This window comes from Apis laboriosa, unplaced genomic scaffold (assembly GCF_014066325.1).
Source record: "Apis laboriosa isolate Shangri-la unplaced genomic scaffold, ASM1406632v1 scaffold34_cov151, whole genome shotgun sequence".
NCBI lineage: Eukaryota > Metazoa > Arthropoda > Insecta > Hymenoptera > Apidae > Apis > Apis laboriosa.
This window is the reverse complement of record NW_025222928.1, coordinates 1,051,110-1,070,717: the sequence shown is the minus strand read 5'-3', so window position 1 is coordinate 1,070,717 and position 19,608 is coordinate 1,051,110. Positions and strand designations below refer to the sequence as shown.

General features: G+C 25.6%; 5 protein-coding genes across 6 annotated transcripts; 4 read left to right on the top strand and 1 right to left on the bottom strand.

The window, feature by feature from the left end:
* Positions 1–202: 202 nt before the first annotated feature.
* Positions 203–3,417, top strand: LOC122714993 (solute carrier family 35 member F5). 2 transcript variants are annotated; one of them, XM_043936834.1, is made up of 9 exons: positions 203–429; positions 1,015–1,225; positions 1,299–1,436; positions 1,512–1,568; positions 1,679–1,942; positions 2,009–2,191; positions 2,299–2,615; positions 2,695–2,940; positions 3,020–3,417. In XM_043936834.1, the coding sequence occupies exons 2-9, from the start codon at positions 1,064–1,066 to the stop codon at positions 3,087–3,089; spliced, it is 1,437 nt and encodes a 478-aa protein (XP_043792769.1). In that variant the 5' UTR covers positions 203–429; positions 1,015–1,063; the 3' UTR covers positions 3,090–3,417. The 2 variants fall into 2 exon arrangements, with proteins under 2 accessions (XP_043792769.1, XP_043792770.1); XM_043936835.1 differs by lacking the exon at positions 203–429 and having other exon boundaries at positions 1,102–1,225; positions 1,310–1,436.
* A 1,816-nt stretch (positions 3,418–5,233) lies between these two features.
* On the top strand, positions 5,234–8,816 carry LOC122715125 (uncharacterized protein PF11_0213-like). The gene is made up of 11 exons (XM_043937047.1): positions 5,234–5,297; positions 5,356–5,410; positions 5,469–5,612; positions 5,684–5,803; positions 5,878–6,000; positions 6,095–6,389; positions 6,474–6,768; positions 6,838–8,137; positions 8,221–8,420; positions 8,507–8,697; positions 8,784–8,816. The coding sequence occupies exons 1-11, from the start codon at positions 5,234–5,236 to the stop codon at positions 8,814–8,816; spliced, it is 2,820 nt and encodes a 939-aa protein (XP_043792982.1).
* A 337-nt stretch (positions 8,817–9,153) lies between these two features.
* On the top strand, positions 9,154–11,508 carry LOC122714820 (inosine-5'-monophosphate dehydrogenase 1b). Its single transcript, XM_043936511.1, has 2 exons — positions 9,154–9,728; positions 10,111–11,508. The coding sequence occupies exons 1-2, from the start codon at positions 9,402–9,404 to the stop codon at positions 11,353–11,355; spliced, it is 1,572 nt and encodes a 523-aa protein (XP_043792446.1). The 5' UTR covers positions 9,154–9,401; the 3' UTR covers positions 11,356–11,508.
* An 858-nt stretch (positions 11,509–12,366) lies between these two features.
* On the top strand, positions 12,367–13,424 carry LOC122715114 (eukaryotic translation elongation factor 1 epsilon-1). Its single transcript, XM_043937037.1, has 4 exons — positions 12,367–12,681; positions 12,758–12,961; positions 13,074–13,169; positions 13,259–13,424. The coding sequence occupies exons 1-4, from the start codon at positions 12,598–12,600 to the stop codon at positions 13,388–13,390; spliced, it is 516 nt and encodes a 171-aa protein (XP_043792972.1). The 5' UTR covers positions 12,367–12,597; the 3' UTR covers positions 13,391–13,424.
* Positions 13,425–14,172: 748 nt separating this feature from the next.
* Positions 14,173–18,761, bottom strand: LOC122715101 (radial spoke head protein 4 homolog A). Its single transcript, XM_043937028.1, has 11 exons — positions 18,643–18,761; positions 17,845–18,034; positions 17,529–17,734; positions 17,156–17,243; positions 16,694–16,933; positions 16,033–16,155; positions 15,779–15,932; positions 15,429–15,578; positions 14,752–14,956; positions 14,315–14,505; positions 14,173–14,231 (listed from the first exon to the last, which is right to left on the bottom strand). The coding sequence occupies exons 1-11, from the start codon at positions 18,759–18,761 to the stop codon at positions 14,173–14,175; spliced, it is 1,725 nt and encodes a 574-aa protein (XP_043792963.1).
* Positions 18,762–19,608: the final 847 nt, after the last annotated feature.

Genomic DNA, 19,608 nt, shown 5'->3' with positions numbered 1-19,608 from the left:
AAATTCCAGTTAAAAAATTATGAAAATAATTTTAAAATAATAGAAATGAATATTATATGTATTATTGAAATTAAAATTAAATAAATAATACATTAAAAGATGTATTCTATTCTTCATGTGACGTGTAGCGCCATCCGGGTGATAATAGAACTACGGAACGTCATATCAACATGGTTACGGCTAGTTGTTCCGACGCGATAACGAAACGGAAACATTAAAACAATCTTGAATTTAAGTTACAAAAATATAGGAAAAAAGTTATATTAAACAATTAAATATTTAAATTGTATATTAACGTGTGAATAGTGTTATTTGAGTGTTTAGTTAGGGAGCATAGAAAGTTTATCATTTTATATTTCTAACATGTAGAAGAAAGATTAGAACATAAATTAGTTACCAGTACTACAAAATTAAAGGTTATTTTTAATTGTGAGTGAAGTTCTTCTTTTAATTTTTGTATTAATATAATAAAACATTGTTATTTATTATTATTGCAACTTTTATAGGTTATCTTATATATCGCAATTTTATATTTGCCGCATGTCCACTTGTTATCAATTATAAAGTCAACAAAATTTTTTTTAAATATACCTGCTATTTATATTGCATTATATTGAACATGATCAGATATGAACTTGTAGCTAAAATAAGACAATTAAATTAGTGAAACCTTGAAACATTGTTTTTTTGTCCTCCTTTTTAATCCTTTGTTTTGTATTCCCATTTTTCCTAGCACATAATACATAATTGATTTACAATTATTATGCAAATTATATTATTTTGTGTATTTTATTTCCATTTCATTGTAGATTTTATGTTTTAATTTTTATAATATTATGTTTATCTATATCTTTTTAGAAATTTCTTAGGCAAAATTGTTAATTAAATTAACTAATATAGAATTTAATTATTTAATATTAACTTTTCATTTTATATAAATAGTTTATATTTTTTAAATAGATATGTTTATTATTGCAATTTATAATTTTTTTTAATTATATTATAATTTTACAGTGATCAGTATCATCATAATGTCATAATTATAAAAGAAATTGGATATATCATGAGCTGCTCTGTAGAATTAAGACAGCGTAGACAACAGGGGATGGCGGAGGATCCTCATAAACTTGCAGCAATGATGAATAAATCTCAAAGACTTGTGTTGGGCCTGTTAGTTTTATTATTAGTTGATATCATTTGGGTTTCTAGTTCTGAACTTACTAAAGTAAGAATTATTCAAATATTATATTTAAATTAATTATAAATTATAATTTTTTATAATGATCTTTATATTTTAGTATATTTACAGAGAAGCAGCATTTGAAAAACCATTTTTTAGTACATATGTGAAAACATCAATGTTTACATTCTATTTACTTGGTTTATGTTTTTGGCCTCCATGGAGAGATCAATGCAATAAACCAGCAACATATATGGTACATCTAAATACAAATAATAAATTTTATTAATGAAATAAAATTGTTAATTATTATTTCATTTTTTTATTTCAGTTCATAGATCCTAATGTAGAAGATGATAACTTCTATTCAGAAGCCAACACAAGTTTGGTAAACAGAAATTATTATTTTTATTATTTTTATTTTTTCTGTCTTACAAATTTTAATATATCATTAATATTTTATATAATAAATATTAATCAAAATTTTTATAATTGTAGAGTGACCCAACATTTGTTCCAATAAAAACATCAGATCATTGTGATCGTTCTTCAGGTACAGAAAGTGATGATTCATCAATACGTTCAGTAAGATTTAGTAAATTAGCAGAAGTTCGTCATATGTCAGAAAGTGATGCCACAGAAGCATTATTAGCAAGACTTAGTTATCAAGCAAGCTTAAGAGCTGGAGAACATGCAAGACGACAAGCCAATAAATTTTCTGTCCAAAAAGTTGCTAAAATTGCACTTATGTTTTGTTTACTTGTAAGTATCAACTTAATGTTATAATTATATATTATATTTTAAACTTAAAACAATTTTTAATTACAGTGGTTTATGGCAAATTATACTTATCAAATATCATTAGCAAGAACTGAAGCTGGAATTGTAACTGTATTAACATCAACTTCTAGTTTATTTACTCTGTTTCTTGCTGCATTTTTTCCTAGTAATGGTGGGGATAAGTTTACATTATCTAAACTAGTTGCTGTCTCTATTAGCATTCTTGGACTAGTATGTATAATTATAGCATATATAGCAATATATAAAAAACATGTAAAAAAGACATGGAAAAAAATTTTTTCTATTTCTTTTGTTTTTTTTTTTTTTTTTTTTAATAGGTTCTAGTTGGTCTTTCAGATTTAACTATAGAAACTAGTAGAATACCTACAGGCATAATATTGGCCCTAGTCAGTGCATTTTTTTATGCAGCTTATATAGTGTTTTTAAAGAGAAAAGTAGATCATGAAGATAAGATGGATATTCCAATGTTTTTTGGATTTGTTGGACTTTTTAATTTGACACTTCTATGGCCTGTATTTTTTATTCTTCATTATGGCCATTGGGAAGAATTTGAATGGCCAGATACTCATCAGTGGACATTTTTAATTATCAATGGTTTGATTGGTACAGTTTTAAGTGAAGTACTTTGGTTGTGGTATGTTTGTAATGAAAAAAAAATGTTGAATTTAATTTGTATTTAATATATATTATATTCATTTCATGTCTACTTGTAGGGGTTGCTTTTTAACGTCATCTCTCATCGCGACTTTGGCAGTTAGTTTACTTATGCCAATGTCAATGATAGCTGATGTCTTATTAAAAAAAGTCGAATACCCTTGTATTTTCTATCTAGGAACCATTCCAATGCTATTGGCATTTCTGACTGTATCTCTTCTATCATATTATGACAATTGGGATCCAGTAATGGATTTAATAAAAAGAATTTATATTTGGATTTGCAGGAAAAATAGATCAATAAGGTATATTAATTAAAAAAATATATACTGCTATAAATTTTAGTTTTAATAAATTTAAAAAAAATAATATCTTCAATTTTAGAATACCAGATCTTGAAGCAGAACAAACAGAATCGCTCATAGGAATAAATAGCGGCGAACACGAAGCTTAATTCGACAATAACGAAAAAAGATATGTAATAAATGTGTTTTGTGTATGTATATTTCTATACCTAACAAATGCTTCGTCAATATGCATAAAAAGTTATTAATATACTAATGTACTATATATGTCTTCTTAATATGAATATCTTTACTAAACAAATTTTATATATAATTTAAAATGAATGATATATGCATATTTGGTTACAAAGCATTTTTACGAAGCATTATATAATCAATGTTAAGAATTCTAAAATAATTTTTTTTATAAAAACATACATGTTACTAAATTAATTTATCATAAAAATTCAATTTCATTTGTGTGCAGAATATTACAATACTGCCAGACAATAATTGTACATTGTTCAATATGTATGTTATCTGAGCTCTTAAAAGTTTTTTCTTGAAATAGAAAAATATTTAATTATATTTCTTAAAAAAAGTTTTTCATATTAATTGATTTGCTATAATTGCTTGATTTCTTTTTTTGAAAGAATTTTTATATTTTTTACAATGCATACATATTAAAAGTTATACTTAGCTTTTATATTCACACAATTTCTAGAAAATTATAATATATGAATTTAAAATAGATTCTAATATTTCATGCGAAATAATACATATATAATTTGTGATAAATATGTTAAAGATATTTTTTTATCATTAATCTTATATCTTTATTTAATTATATGTGCAATAGTAATTTATAAAAATAATAATTCTGTGTACAATCTTCAATTTTAATTTTTCAGAAGATTAATTGCATACACTTGTTTCTATAAAAAAGTCTGAAAAACAAAAGAGTACTTATTTTACCAATAATATTTTGTAATATATTTTAAAATTGATAATAATTATTTATAATAATTATTATTAGTATTGCTTCATTTAAAAAGTATTATTTTAGTAATTTTTTTAAATATTTTTCAATTTTTCATATTATATAAAAATTTCATAAAATGAATTATTAAAAATAAAAGAACTTAATTTATATTTTTCAAAAGACATAATGTATGTTATGTAAAGATATTTGTTAAATATTATGTACTTATTCAAAATGAAGTATGCCCTAAATTTTAAGACAATGCCAGTGAGATATTTATGCAATTTTAATGATATAAGACCGTTATAATGAAATTATATTTAGATTTTGGACCAATTCAAATTCTATAATAATATTAAGAAATGTGGTGGCCAGATTCATTAATGTATTTTATGGCATACAACTTTTATATTTGATAAAAATAATATTTCTATCATCTTTCTCAAATCTAGTCAAAATAATTATACTGATACATTCCTTTGTCAAAGTATATTTTAATTACAATATAACATTGGTAATCAATTTATTTATTCATAAAAAACAGAGAATATATTTTGCTATGTTGATTATTTCGTTTGTGTATAAAACAATATTAACAACTTCTGTATTTAGTAGAAAATAAATAGAATTTTTTTTTATTATGTTTCAATGAGGAACATCTAAAAAAATTATTTATTATATTATTCACACAGATTTTAAATTTGCACATATACAGTATGCATACACATATATAATAATATAAAATTATAAATCTTATATCATAAATTGTAATATTTTGTAAGCAAAATATTAAGTCCCTACATAAGTGTATAATTAGCTTGATATTGTGATATTATAATCATTATGGTGCGCAAATATACTTTAATTTAATGTAATATAAATCAAGCTCTAAGATACTGATGTAGATCATAGTTAATTGTTCCTGCATCTACTACAGTTGTATATTTATTGTACATATAATATTTTAATATTAAGATTAGAATGATATACATATTATATAAATACATCTGTCATTAATAAAACAAAATGACTGATTATAATAATCGATCTTCGATCTTTTTGTACAAAGGCTATTATTATTATTATTAAGAATAAAAATATTTGTTTTAATATAAAAGTTTTTTTTTTTCTTACTATTGTATATATTCAAAACATTTGACTACAAGAAAACAAGAATAATTCTACTTGAAGTACAGACCTATTACTTTGTAAAACATGAAATTAACGTTAAACCTGTACAGTTTTTGTATTTTTTCTAATATTAATAATTTATATAATTAGTTCAGGAATTATACTTTTACAAATGTATTAAAAAAAGTGGAAAGTATTGAAATGTACGACTGCTTCAATATGGCATATCAAGATAATGCAAATGCTCTACAATTACATATAAAAAGTAAGAATATTAAAATACTTTTTCCAAATGACAATTTAATTGATACATGTTGCTTTAGTAAACAGTGAAAATTTGATACCAGTCCCACAGAAAAACAATGCTGGATCACTACGGTAAAATTAAAATCTATTTTTTCTTTTCAAAAAATCAATTTATTTTAAATTATTTTAGTATACCAGCCGATCCTTCTTGGCCTAAAATACCGCAGCGTAAATTAATTGATGATGTTGATGATACTATTGAACCTCCATGTATAATTACATTAACTGGAACTCCTAGAAGGAGTCGTACTATAGTTCAAACACCTCTAAATCAGTAAGTATTAAATTAAAATATTATAAAATTTTATGAAATATATATTAATAGAAATATATTTAAAAATACAGATCTCCTAAGTCTACAGTAACTAAAGATAGTGCATATTCTTCCTTTCATCATCAAAAAGCTGCTTCAAGTTTATACAGTTTGAAGAAATTTCCTGGTTATACAGATCCTCGTTTTAAAAAGTATTTTATTTAAATCAATAGAAATAAAAAATAAATAGAAATTTAAATCAATATAATAATTATTATATTAATAGAGTAACAAATATTAAGAGAAATCAAGTTACATCAACTGAATCATTACAAAAAAACGATCAATCTATTATTACTTCTACAGAAGGTTTAAATATAAAAGAGATGGAAAAATTAACATTTGAAAAGTATACATCATTTTTAATTGATAATATATTACATAATTATATATTATATATATATAATTATATATTGATAATTTTCAAAATTATAATATGTTAGAGAACAAATTAAAATTCAAGAAGCACAAAAATCTCATGAAGAAAAAAAAACTGAATTAATAGAAAATCATGGAGAAAATATTAAGTTTATCATTGACAAGGAATTGCTTTTAGAACAAAAAAGTTCTAAAAATAATTTTGAATCAAAAAAACAAGATAATATTTCAGATGGAAATGAAAATGAAATTATAGAAAAAAATAAATATGTAAAAAATTTATATTCTTCTGAACATATATCAAAATTAGCTGTTAATGATGCAAATACTCAAGTAGATATTACTTCTTTACCAGTGCAAGTATATGTTCTAATATTTTATAATTAATTTTTATTAAAAATATAAATAACAGAATAAATTTCTTTATTATTTTAATGTATTTAGGAAAATAATGGACAGTTGTTTTTTGTGTTAGACAAAAAACTACAGTCACATGCTTTAAATGCAATACATGTTGACACAATCACTGTACCTCAAGAATGTATAAATCAATGCTATAATGTGCAACTTCCAGTTCTTACTTATCAAAACATACCAATGCAAGTATCTTCTACAGGAACAAATAATGTAATACAGCAATGTTTAAATCATTTAGAACACAAGAATCAAACTAAAACTTTACCTTTAATGAAGAAAGAGTCAGAACAACATATTCATTCAAATCAAGCACAGAATGAAAGCAAATCTCTTATTAACAGTAATAATTTTACAAACATTTATAATTCTTTATTTTCCATTCATTGAAATTATAGTTTTTCAGATGCAGATGAAAAAAGTATTTATGAAGAGAAAAATACTACGTTAATACAAAATAAAATACTTGAAGAAAATAAAAAAACTTGTTTTAAACCAGATTTTTCAGAAAATCTAATTACCTCTGAAAAATTGCCAAACTTAAATATTCAACATGCACAACAAGAATCTAGCGATTCTGAATATTATATTCCAAATATAAATAAAAAAAATACAAATAATCATGTTTTCCAATGTTTAAAAATGAAAAAAATTACATACAATACAACTTGTGAAGAAACAACAGATTCTGAATTTGTTACAAAAAAATTTATTCAGAAAAAAGAATTTATTGATGCAAATGAATTTACAAACAAAGTTAATAAGATTAATACTGATACTATACATGATAATATTAAAACTCCAGTTTTAAATCATGATCAAGTAAATCATTTATCAAAAGAAAATGAATATTTTCAATCAGTACCTCAATCTAATATAATTGTTAATAATCAAAATCAATCCTTATATCAAAATTACAAAGCAAATATCTATGAAACAAGAGGAAGAAATAAATCTGAGCAATATTTACCTTGTATAAAAAATGAATGTACCAGAAAACTTTGTCGCAATTCTGAACCATATATTACATTTAAACAAAAAAAAGCATCAGCTAGATTTTCTAGAAAAGCTAAATCTTATTTTCAAAAAAATTCTCATTCAGCATTAATAGATTCTGATTATACTTTAGTATGGCCTAATTGTCAATATAATAAATATAAACGTAATCAAACGAACATTCATAAATTCGGTAATCATAAGACAAGAAAAATGAGTCAACACTTTAATCCTGTTCCTGTACAAGAACAAAATATGTGTACGCAAATTGATAATGTCTCAAATTTCATTGAAAATAATTATTTGCAAAACAACAAACATATAATTTCAAGACAAGATATTACTAAAAGTTTGTCAAAAATATATTTGCAAAGAGAACGTTGCAAATATGAAACATCTCCAAGATCAAATATAGATGATATATTTGAAAGATCAAAAAGAATTTCTCCAAAAACCCAAGAATTATTAAATAAAAGTTATTGGGAATACTACAATAGATTGAGACATAAAATAGAGAACACAAGCAGTATTGAACAGCAATATCCGTATAATTTAACAGTGGGTATATCTGAAAAAGGAAAACAGGGAAAAACAAATGAAGTATATGGTAAAGAATTAAAAAATCAGTTAAAAATTAATCCTGAACTGCAAACATTACAACAATGTACAGCTCTTTCTACTGCCATAAATAAGGCATTGTAAGTTATATAAAAATATGTATACATATGACATGTATATTTATTTTAAAAAAATAATAACTTATTTATAATTTTTTATATAGAGATTCAAATCTTGAATCAAATATTATGCAAACAAAACAATTATATATAAATGATAATATCAAAGCAAATCACAAAGATGGTATACAAAATTCTAATACAAAAAAGATTTCACATTTAAATAGTAATGAACCTATAGTTAATAAATTAAGATATAATGGGAATAAAAATGATAAACAGTTTTTGGAACTTAAATCTATTAGTAAGTATTTATTTTATTTAATTTAAATTTGATCCTTTTTAATTAATCAATTATATTTAATATTTTTTCTTTTTTTTAATTTTTAGTTTTTTTTGGTGGTATGATGTATATTCTAATAATATTTTTACCAATGTTGTACGATTATTTTTATTACGAAGAATACGATGATTATGAAAATTTAAGTTATTTGGAACTGGTAGTGGAATATATTTTATCTTCATTTCAAGAAGCATTTGGTGGTATTTTTAATGGTGTAAGACAAATTTTTTTCTATCCAGTAAGTTTATGATTGAAATTTTAATACTTTCATATTTTAAACAAATGAGAATGTTATAATTTTATAAAATTTTATAAAATTTTTAGCATGCATGTAAGAAATGTACCAATAATGCATAAAATTAACGATGATCTTCGCACTGTGTGCAAGTTTAAAAATATTTTATTATGGTTTGTTCTTTATCTATTGATTAGTATTTATTTTTGTACTAAACAAGTATTTTTGTAATTAATTCTATGTGTAAATGTTTCCTTTTTTACACATTTATAATTAAAATTTCACTTGAAGATTATACTTATATTTTAGTTTATAGATTATATTGTCCGTTTATATTATATCTTTAATATTTACAATATATCTTTTTTAATTTTCTAATTGTTAGTTCTATTTATGCCAAATATATTCAAATTGAAACAATCGGACATTTTCGACTATATTCGTAAAACATCGTTGCCGATAGTACTCATCATTAGACGAAAGGGGGAAACACGCTTCACATAAACTATAAATGCACTGTGCGCACGTTGATTTCGGTCATTTTGCCTGGAGATCTCCGGTTTGATACGGAAAGCCCGCGATTTTTAACATCTGTGTTGAAAAAGCGTGTATATAACTTCGTTATACGGTAGTTATATATTAATTAAAATATAACTAATTTTTTACGGAGGCATAAAATATAAACAATCGTCGATTGAAAAAAAACGATGGCAGACTATGTGATCGGTGACACAAAACCGGCAGATGTACCCCTACCGGACGATGGACTTTCAGCAGGACAATTATTCACTACTGGTGATGGTCTTACCTACAATGATTTTATTATTTTACCGGGTTATATTGATTTTACTGCCGACGAAGTTGATTTATTGTCGCCGTTGACAAAGAAAATTATGATCAAAGCACCACTGGTATCATCTCCTATGGATACAGTTACAGAATCCGACATGGCTATAGCCATGGCTCTATGTGGAGGAATTGGCATAATACATCATAATTGTACACCCGAATATCAAGCCAACGAAGTGCATAAGGTATATTTCTTTTTTATTTAAATATTTCCATTTGTTTAATATAAAATAGTACTTATGGCACCTAAAATTTTATAATACATTTGCTCGTTTATTAATATACATTTCATTTGATCTTATGTTTCTAATTTATCGAATAGTAACATCGTAATTAACGATAATATATAGATTGATAATAAATATTTATTTTCTGTTAAAAATTTTGTAGAAAATTTCTTATGCTTAATTGAATTATTCTTATTAATCTCATTTATGCTCATTTTTTTTCACATTTATTATATTAAAAAGAAAAAAAATAAAAATTTTTGAATTTTTAAATTTTGAATTTGTATTTAAAACTATAATTTTAAATAATTTTATATAATTTTTTTTCTTATGATTTTAGGTGAAAAAATATAAACATGGTTTTATTAGAGATCCAGTAGTTTTATCACCCAATCATACAGTCAAAGATGTTCTAAATGTAAAAGCTGAACATGGTTTTTCTGGTATTCCTATTACAAATACTGGAAAAGTTGGGGGTAAATTATTAGGCATTGTAACATCCAGAGATATTGATTTTTTGGAAAGTACAACAAATCAGCAATATATAAAATTAGAAACAATAATGACAAAATTAGAAAATTTGATTACTGCAACTGCTGGTGTAACATTACAAGAAGCAAATATAATTCTTGAAAAATCTAAAAAAGGAAAACTTCCAATTGTTAATGAAAAGGGAGAATTAGTATCTTTAATGGCAAGAACTGATTTGAAAAAAAATCGTAATTATCCAAATGCTAGTAAAGATGAGAATAAACAATTATTAGTTGGTGCTGCTATTGGCACACGCAATGCTGATAAACAGAGATTACAACTTCTTGCTGTAGCTGGTGTTGATGTAATCGTTTTGGATTCTTCTCAAGGCAATTCTAAATATCAGATTGATATGATTAAATACATTAAATCAGAATATCCAGAATTGCAAGTAATTGCAGGAAATGCTGTAACAACTATGCAAGCTAAAAATCTTATAGAAGCTGGAGCTGATGCTCTAAGAGTTGGAATGGGTTGTGGATCTATTTGTATTACCCAAGAAGTTATGGCTGTGGGAAGACCTCAAGCAACTGCTGTATATAAAGTTGCAGAATATGCAAGAAAATTTGGTGTACCTGTTATAGCAGATGGTGGTATTCAATCTATTGGACACATTATCAAAGGTTTAAGTTTAGGGGCTAGTACAGTTATGATGGGATCTTTATTGGCTGGTACTTCAGAAGCACCAGGTGAATATTTTTTTAGCGATGGTGTTCGTCTAAAAAAATATAGAGGTATGGGTTCTTTAGAAGCCATGAATAGAAAAGATGCACAAGGATCAGCAATGGATAGGTATTTTCATAATGAGATGGACAAATTGAAAGTAGCTCAAGGTGTTAGTGGTTCAATAGTTGATAAAGGAAGTGTTTTAAAGTTTTTACCTTATCTACTATGTGGCATTAAACATGGATGTCAAGACATTGGATCAAAATCTCTCTCTACTTTAAGATCTATGATGTATAGTGGAGAATTAAAATTTGAAAGAAGAACACATTCTGCTCAGCAAGAAGGAAATGTTCATAGTCTTTTTTCATATGAAAAGAGACTTTTTTAAATAGATAAATATTAAATGAGCACCTTACAAAAAAAAAAAGAGTACCTGCATTTAATTGCATATAACTTTTTTATGTCTTGGATTATGTGAAATCACATATTTAATTACGGATAAACATGTACTTATGCAAAATTGTTTTATGAAAAAAATTATAATTGTTTTTAACAAGTGAAATTTATTTCATGATTATTTTACATATAAAAAAAGTTATTTTAAAAAGATTTTTTATAATATACTTAAAAAAATTTTTATGTGAAATATAAATATGTATTTTATATATTTGTAAGAAAAATTCATTTATAAGAAAAAAAGCATTTTATTGGAAATCAATTTTTAAAAATCCTATATATATAAATTTACCAACTTTATAAAAAAATATTCTCATATATTTCTATAATACAATTTAATTTATTATTGCATGTATATACATGTATGACATATTCTATGTAGATCAATCAATTTAATTGATATAACTATGACTGAATTATTAAACAAAATATAAATATTGTAATATTTTTTTCTTGTTGTCTCTTTATCTGATTTATTTTATTAAAAAACACTATTGAAAATTCCCATAAAATCATATTAATATTATATTTAGTTAAAAAAATTATATATAATATATAAAATCTATAATACAACAAGAAAAAAATAATTCATATTAAAAACATTCAGAAATTAAATGCCAAACTATGGGAACACTATTGAAAAAAAATTTAATCAGAAATTAATTATTTATTAGTTGATTATTCATTCCTATTGTAACATGATATAAAAAAATAATTTAATAGATTCTAATACTTCTTTATCATATAGTTTAATGTAATTTATGAAAATACATTTTTCTGATTCTGATAAAACAAATTCTCTCTTGAGATGAAAGACTTAGGTCTAAATACTTAAACTAAGTCAATTAATTTTGTAATTTTAAATATGTTAAAAAAATACAATAAAAAAATGATATCTATTATTGTTAGTCGCAAATTTTATACAACTGTTACAATTAAATTGTATATTTGAAATAAAGACTAACTAATGTTAAAATATTCCGTGTATATAATTACATATTCCATACAAATATTTGCAATAAAGTAAATTATTGAATATATATAGAATGTGATGCGAATTTATCCATCGATTGTTACGTCAACGTATTGTGCCCTTTTTAAACATAACCTAAAAATTATTTCCATAACTAGTAAAAAAAAACAAGAAGATTGAGAAAGTGTAAAGTTTAAAACAATGGTTTTATGTAACATAGAATGTTTAGAAAGAATTTCAAATTACTTAGATGTCTCACCATTACCACTGGAAATGCAAGAAAATGTAAATAATAAGTTTTTTTATGAAAATAAATTATATTAAAGAATAAAATTAATTTAATTTTTATATCATTTTATAGGTAATTGTTACTATGGAACGGGAATCAAATAAAAAAATAGAAGGATTTAGTACTATAATTCAATTTCTAATTGAAAATTCCAAGTACCCTGATATACTTGGTATTGATAATGAAATGAAAGCATTATCACGTCAGTGGCTGGAATATGCAGTTGTCTGTGTCAATTACGCTGATACTCCCGCTAATGCGAAAAGAATCTTGCAGGTAATCCAATTATTTATATAATTGTATTAAGAATAAATACTAATTTGATTAGATTTATACAAAATATATTTCAAAAATATATAAATTAAAAAACTATATTTTATTTTTATAGGAATTAAATATTGCACTAAGGGATAATACATATTTAACTGGTACAAAGAAAACTATTGCTGATATTACATTATATTATGCTCTACATTCAATAATGGTAATAAAAAAGTATAATAAGTAAAACATAGGAATCCTTAGTAGATTGTATAGATCAATTTAATCTCTTTGACCTATTTCTTATTGCAGCGAGAATTAAGTCATCAAGAGAAAGCTCAATATGTACATGTGTCTAGGTGGTTTGATAATATGCAACAAGAAGAAAAATTAAGACAACAATTAGATTTAATTTCTTTTGATTTGTTACATTTATTTTTATAAATAAAATAAAGATGTAGTAGTGATTTCATAGATATATATTATTGTTAAAATAACTAAAAGCAAATAATTAAATATATTAATAATTATTAATTGATAAAAACAAAAGTTTAAAAAAGTAAAAAAATATAAAACATAAGCTACATTTTAGTTTTGAATCACTTTAAAAGTTTATTCTATTTTTATCATTTTTATATCACATTTATTGATTTACATTATTGATCTTTACTTCGATATTTTTCTATATTTTTCTAAGAAATAGATTCGCTTATGTTTAAATCAATTGAATAATTTATAATTTTTGATATCATAAATTTTTAAAATTAAAACTGATATTTTTTTAATTCTAATGAAAAGCAATATATTTCATACAAATAGTACGATCATATTATGTTAGATGGCATAAGAAACACAGATTGAAATCAATATATTAGAACATGTGATAGAAAATTCCGTAAGATGTCACGTCTATTCTAATTTTCATCTCTTTTGCGATACAATTTATCTGTAATTACACATTATCTTTTCGATATACTAAATTAAATCAGAATGCTATATAATATTATATTTTATATCTAATACTTACTCTACATTATAATATTAGTTTTTGATAAATACGATTAAAAACTAATAATAAATAAATATTGAAGTTATATAGTTAGTTAAATATTAAAGTTAAATATTAAACTTAAATATTAAATTAAATATAAAAGTATATAAACGCGTCTATTTTACTAACAAATTCAAATCAAAATCATTGCTTGATAATGCAGTTATCTATTATATTATTCGTCCTCTTCTTCTTCTTCTTCTTCTTCCTCTTCTACACCTTCTTCTTCTTCTTCTATGAAAATGAACATCAAATAATGAAAAAACAAAATAGAGAAAATATTAGTCACCCTGTATAATTATTTTTATTCATTTTACCTGTCGGTATAACAGGTGGAGGCGGTAAATGAGCAATTCTAAAGGCCTCTTCTTGTTCGAAGGTTGGATCCTGAATTTCCATAATCTCAGGACCGATTTTATACTGATCCTGTACAGGTGGCATAGACTGAGGGCTGTAATTGTACGCCGTGTATTTGTGACCCCAACCAATGTACACGTTAGCGCAACGCCTGTAGAGAGACACCATTAAAGTAACATTAGCGTAATTTCCCGCGCATTAATTTTCCTTTAACGCGCCATAATTCCTCTTTTCCCGGTTGATTCGTCCCACGATAAAACCTTCCCTTCGCTCTCGAGCTTGCCGTGCTGTTTCTTCGATATCCCAAGGGGAATTTATACTCGTCGGTCACATAAATATCATAGATACGTCTGCTTAATGGAAAATCATTATTGAATAGGGTCTATAGTACACGCACCTTCCGGAGGCAAAAGCATACGCTCCAGGCCAAATGTTTGATCTAATTAATGCGACCGCCTGATCAGGTTGGACACGGGAAGATAATGAAGTACCCCACGGTATTATCGAGTCTATTATAGCATCTTCCGACAAAGGTGTCAAAAGCGGAGGTCCAACCTCCTTCTCTTCTTTTTCTTCTTCTTCCTCTTCTTCTTCACCTATTTCTTCTTCAAGTTCCTAATTTTGTGAAATTTTTTCTGTGATCTATTTAAATTTAATACCTATTCATATTTAATATTCAAATATAATATTATCTTTAATTCAAGAATTGTTTTGAGCTTTAAAAGTTCTTTTATTAAAGAAAATCATATTAAGATTATTCATTTGGGATAAAATTTCATTTATAATAATTTCAAACAATTAAAATTTATTTTTCTTCGAAAATTCGAAAGTAACTGTGTGTGTGTGTGTGTGTGTGTGTGTGTGTGTGTGTGTGTGTGGGTGGGTGGGTGGGTGTGTGTGTTTTAATAATATGAAAAAATCCAAATATAGTTCAAGATTATACTTACATTTTTTTTTAAATTTACATTTTTTAAGAATATTTGATTAAACTTACTTAATTTTCATGAAAATTAAAATCGTGATTTTAATTTTTTCTTTTTGAATTGAAAAAAATATTTCTTTAATTAATTAAACTTACTTCTTCCTGTTTCCGTGGACTCCACCATTCAATACGACCTTGTTTCAAAATATAGGGCATATGATGACACCAGTTCGACATAGAAGGGTCTATCAAATCTTTAATAGGCAACGGATCATAATTCACGTTCTCAGACAATACTCCACCTTTAAATGCAATAAATGGCACATAAAGAAACTTAAGTTAAAAGAAAAAAACCATGATTTTATGATTAATAAAACCAGCGTTAAGAATGGTTAAGAGAAACTACTCGATAAATAAAACATAATAACGAGCGTTTCGAATAATTTATAGCATTGTACTCTCTTCTCTAATTTTTTTTCAAAATAAAAGTATAATGTATTACCTTCTGCCATTTCCTCCATTACCTCTTCTTCCTCGTCCCCTATGCCAAAAGTGTAGAACCCAATCGGCGAAACTTGGGTAGTCGAACTAATCCTGGCTATTTGCGCACGAAGATAATTCTTTTCCGTACCAGGAAATGGTGGGAAAGTGTGAATCTATAAAACGAAAATAATCATGGTTATTTACAATTTATATATTTCTTTTATTTCCTTTCTTTTTTTATTTTATTCTATTTTTATAAAATGGATACGTTACTGGTGTTTCTAAATTTCCTGTGCAATAACGAACAATGTATCGTGCAATTACTATCTGCTGCGGTGTAACCGGTGGCAGTTCGATCCACTTGTCCAAACCGGGCTCGTTGCATACAAAATATACCTGGAACAAAGTCGACCACTAGGATCACGCTCAGGAAAACACGCCCAGTGTTTTGTGTTGCATATTAATTCAATGGAACATTGCACCGTGAATGTTTGTGCCGTCGATGTTTTCGATACGTGCAATACAATCTCACTTTGATTAATTGAATGTTGCTTGATGATATCGTTTACTAATACATGCAATTACTATTCTTTCTTAATTTTAATACTTTTTTGAATATATTCTCTCTTTTTTTGAATTTTATGAATCTGTTACCAAATTAAATAGTTAGAAAGTTAAATTTTTATTAAATATAAATATAATTTTTATTTTTTCTATTTTTTATGTATTTCGTAAAATTTTAAATGATTAATAAAAAAACAGAGCATTTTGAATTTTGAAAATTTCGAAATCTCATAAAATTTTGGATTAAGTTTATTTTTAAAAAATTAAATTTTAATCCATTTTTATGATTAACTTCTCTTTCTTTTGATAATGACTTCTTTTTTAATTTCTATATTATTTTCGATTATGTATTAAAAAAATTAAAATGTACTTTGGTATTTGTGCCAGTTCCGAGTTTCTCTGAAGGTATTTCCGGTGGTGGTATCCATGTACGAGTAGGTAGAGGCGGAAAGACGAGCTTCAAGCCCTCGGGTGCCGCTTCTTCCTCTGTTTTCCCCGTTTCCTGTGTCGCTCCTTCCATGTCTTCAACAGCTTGTTTTTCGGCTTTTGCCGCTTCTTCCGCTTTCGCTTGCTTTTCTTGACGTCTCCGTTCCTCTTCTTCCGCCATTTTCTGCAGACGCGTGGACGAGATTCAAAATGTGTTTTTGCTCTCTTTCACTCTGAAATTCATTTTCTCCGTGTCGTATTGTTTTATAACGATTCAAGAAAATTATTCAAAAAAAATTTTCTAAACAATTGAAAGATTATCAAAGTGGATAAATATTCATTTAATTAATCACGGAAAAAGAATATAATAATGTTCCTTTCTTTTTTCGTTTCGAATTATTCTTACCTCTACTCTTAAATTTAGTTCCTCTGGTTGTAAATCTGCTTCCACTATGTAATAATTTTTCGGAATTCCGAGAATTTTTCCCCAAAATCTACCATGTTATTAAAATTATTAATTTTTAAATATTTTTTTCTAGTAAGAAATTTTATACATATACATTATCATTCAAAAATCTTAAGATATTTATCACATTTATTCAAATGTTGAAAAAAATATTGTTTTTTTTAAATAAACAATTTTTTTTCTGATTTTAATGAATTCATTCCTCTAAAGATTGATAATTTTAATATAAATTACAATTCAAAAAATATATAACTTACATCAAATATAAATAGAAGTTATCTTAAAACTTTTGAGTGAAAATTATTAGTTATACCTGACATTTTCTATAGGATTCTCAGCCATGAGTTCCCTTATAGACAAATTAAGCAACACCAATTCTCTACGAGGTAATCCTATGCCAGTTTGCTCGAAATAAAACAAAAAATCTAACATATTTGGTATTTTCTTCTTTTTATCTTCATCTTCTTCAATATCTTCTTCGATTTTTTCTCCTATAGTTTCATAGAATTTTTCTAGTTTCTGTAATTATAGGAAAAGTGTACAATAATTAAATTTCTCAGGTGAATCGCGTTATTATTTATAGAATATTGATGACTATTTAATTATTAATTGTTTCCGATTGTTCGCACCTTGAATAGTTTGATGATTTTTTTCGCATGCTCGAACTGAGTCGGTGGAACGTACATGTCTCGAAGATGACTGGATTTAGTTTTGAATCTCTCCTCTTTTACTTTTCTGCTAAATTCCTCGAAAATATCTACTGCGTTTTTCGGTCTCTCAGTGAGTATTTTGGCCAACACTTCTGTCAAGTGATCGTACCTGAAATTTTCAAATATTAATACATCTGATAAAATTTCTTCTTATTATTATTTTAAATTTATAGAAGTAACAATAATGAATATTTTGAAATTATTCGGATCGTTGCATACAATTAATAATAAATCGAGCACCAAAGTAGATGATTATTATTTTGAGGCATTTCTGCTTTGATAACCGCGTTAACGTTTTCTAGAAATAGCTATGCGCGTATAGAGAACTTTGCGAATCGTGATTACTATTTCTGAATTCCAATTATTAAGTTCAATTTCTAGAATAAAATTCATTTCAACAAATTTAATTTTGTATTATGATCAATTCAATTATGATAAAAAATGCAAAAATACAATGATATCATATATCATATATCATCTTTTTCCACAGAAATTTCATAATACATTCCAATATTATTATTTAACATTTATTATTCATGGATATACTTCTAAGAAATATAATTACAAGAAAAAAAAAAAATAATTATCACTTCCAGGTTTTAATAAATTCGTTCTTAAATAGGTTATTTCTTCTCTCTTTTTTCAATTTTTCACGGTTTAACGATGGATCGACTATTTTTGGTCGAGTGAGCCGATATTTCGAATTTACCAACTTACAGACTATCACCTGATTCTGGACTGTGTTTTTGAAGGAACTTTTTAGCTCGTCGTATATCATGTTCCACAGTGGGAACATCGTCGGGCGGTATCTCTTCGATATTATAATTGTACGCCATCTTGAACGTGGATCTATTTGCACTATTGATACATCTCTCTCACAATATACTTTTTTGATGCAATGATAATTTCTAAATTTTTATCGCGGAAAATGTAATCCTCGTTTTATCCTTTTATTGTCATCGTTTTAACACCCATATATCGCGATGCCGGACAATGGAGATTCACTTTTTTTTTCTTTTTTCTGTGTTGCCTTCGTTTATTTTCAGCATATAATCAGCGTCATTCATCCGTTCCATACTCATGGATACAGTTTCGAAAGCGTTATCTAATGACCCAATTACATTAACGAACCGAAAACGTCGGTAATCATCACGAAATTAATTAAACCTACAGATAGACGGTACTACGTTGATCTTTGGTTGATTTCTGTTTCCTGAAACGTTGAGGTTATTCACAATGAAGATACCGGAACGTGGTGCACGTTGGAATTCACTTGTACGATGCTAATTGTGTCAGGAATAATTTGTCAGGGGGTAATTAATCGAAATTGTCGTGTACGTGTGTACTTACGTTAGGTACATTAGCATTGGAACGAAAGTCATTAGCACGTTTATTGCGTATGCTTTGGATCTGAGTTGACATGCATGTATATACGTATGTATGTGGTACTTATGTACTTTTACTAATAAAATATTAACATTACGATTTTGACACGAGTATATCGATGAAATTTATTATGTGATAGATATAACAAATATCTTTTTTTTTTATCAATCGTCCATGTAAAATAGCCTTTAAAATGGCAATTTTTCAGAAACATAATTGGAAATCATAATAATTGTTCGCAAAAATATCATCGCAGATAATCAAAATCTTATCGATAACGAGAAATGTAAATGCGTA

What these genes read in the sequence shown, in the direction of transcription:
- LOC122714993 (XM_043936834.1), top strand. Translation starts at nt 1,064, where the DNA reads ATGAGCTGCTCTGTAGAATTAAGACAGCGTAGACAACAGGGGATGGCG. An exon ending in ATAAACCAGCAACATATATG is followed by an intron (nt 1,437 to 1,511) that starts GTACATCTAAAT and finishes TTTTTATTTCAG; the next exon opens with TTCATAGATCCTAATGTAGA. An exon ending in AGTGAAGTACTTTGGTTGTG is followed by an intron (nt 2,616 to 2,694) that starts GTATGTTTGTAA and finishes GTCTACTTGTAG; the next exon opens with GGGTTGCTTTTTAACGTCAT.
- LOC122715125 (XM_043937047.1), top strand. Translation starts at nt 5,234, where the DNA reads ATGTACGACTGCTTCAATATGGCATATCAAGATAATGCAAATGCTCTA. An exon ending in GAAAAATTAACATTTGAAAA is followed by an intron (nt 6,001 to 6,094) that starts GTATACATCATT and finishes ATAATATGTTAG; the next exon opens with AGAACAAATTAAAATTCAAG. An exon ending in AAATCAAGCACAGAATGAAA is followed by an intron (nt 6,769 to 6,837) that starts GCAAATCTCTTA and finishes TTCATTGAAATT; the next exon opens with ATAGTTTTTCAGATGCAGAT.
- LOC122714820 (XM_043936511.1), top strand. Translation starts at nt 9,402, where the DNA reads ATGGCAGACTATGTGATCGGTGACACAAAACCGGCAGATGTACCCCTA. An exon ending in AAGCCAACGAAGTGCATAAG is followed by an intron (nt 9,729 to 10,110) that starts GTATATTTCTTT and finishes TTATGATTTTAG; the next exon opens with GTGAAAAAATATAAACATGG.
- LOC122715114 (XM_043937037.1), top strand. Translation starts at nt 12,598, where the DNA reads ATGGTTTTATGTAACATAGAATGTTTAGAAAGAATTTCAAATTACTTA. An exon ending in CACTGGAAATGCAAGAAAAT is followed by an intron (nt 12,682 to 12,757) that starts GTAAATAATAAG and finishes ATCATTTTATAG; the next exon opens with GTAATTGTTACTATGGAACG. An exon ending in ATGCTCTACATTCAATAATG is followed by an intron (nt 13,170 to 13,258) that starts GTAATAAAAAAG and finishes TTCTTATTGCAG; the next exon opens with CGAGAATTAAGTCATCAAGA.
- LOC122715101 (XM_043937028.1), bottom strand. Translation starts at nt 18,761, where the DNA reads ATGGCGTACAATTATAATATCGAAGAGATACCGCCCGACGATGTTCCC. An exon ending in AAATCATCAAACTATTCAAG is followed by an intron (nt 17,735 to 17,844) that starts GTGCGAACAATC and finishes CTATAATTACAG; the next exon opens with AAACTAGAAAAATTCTATGA. An exon ending in ACGGAAACAGGAAGAAGTAA is followed by an intron (nt 14,957 to 15,428) that starts GTTTAATTAATT and finishes AACTTGAAGAAG; the next exon opens with AAATAGGTGAAGAAGAAGAG.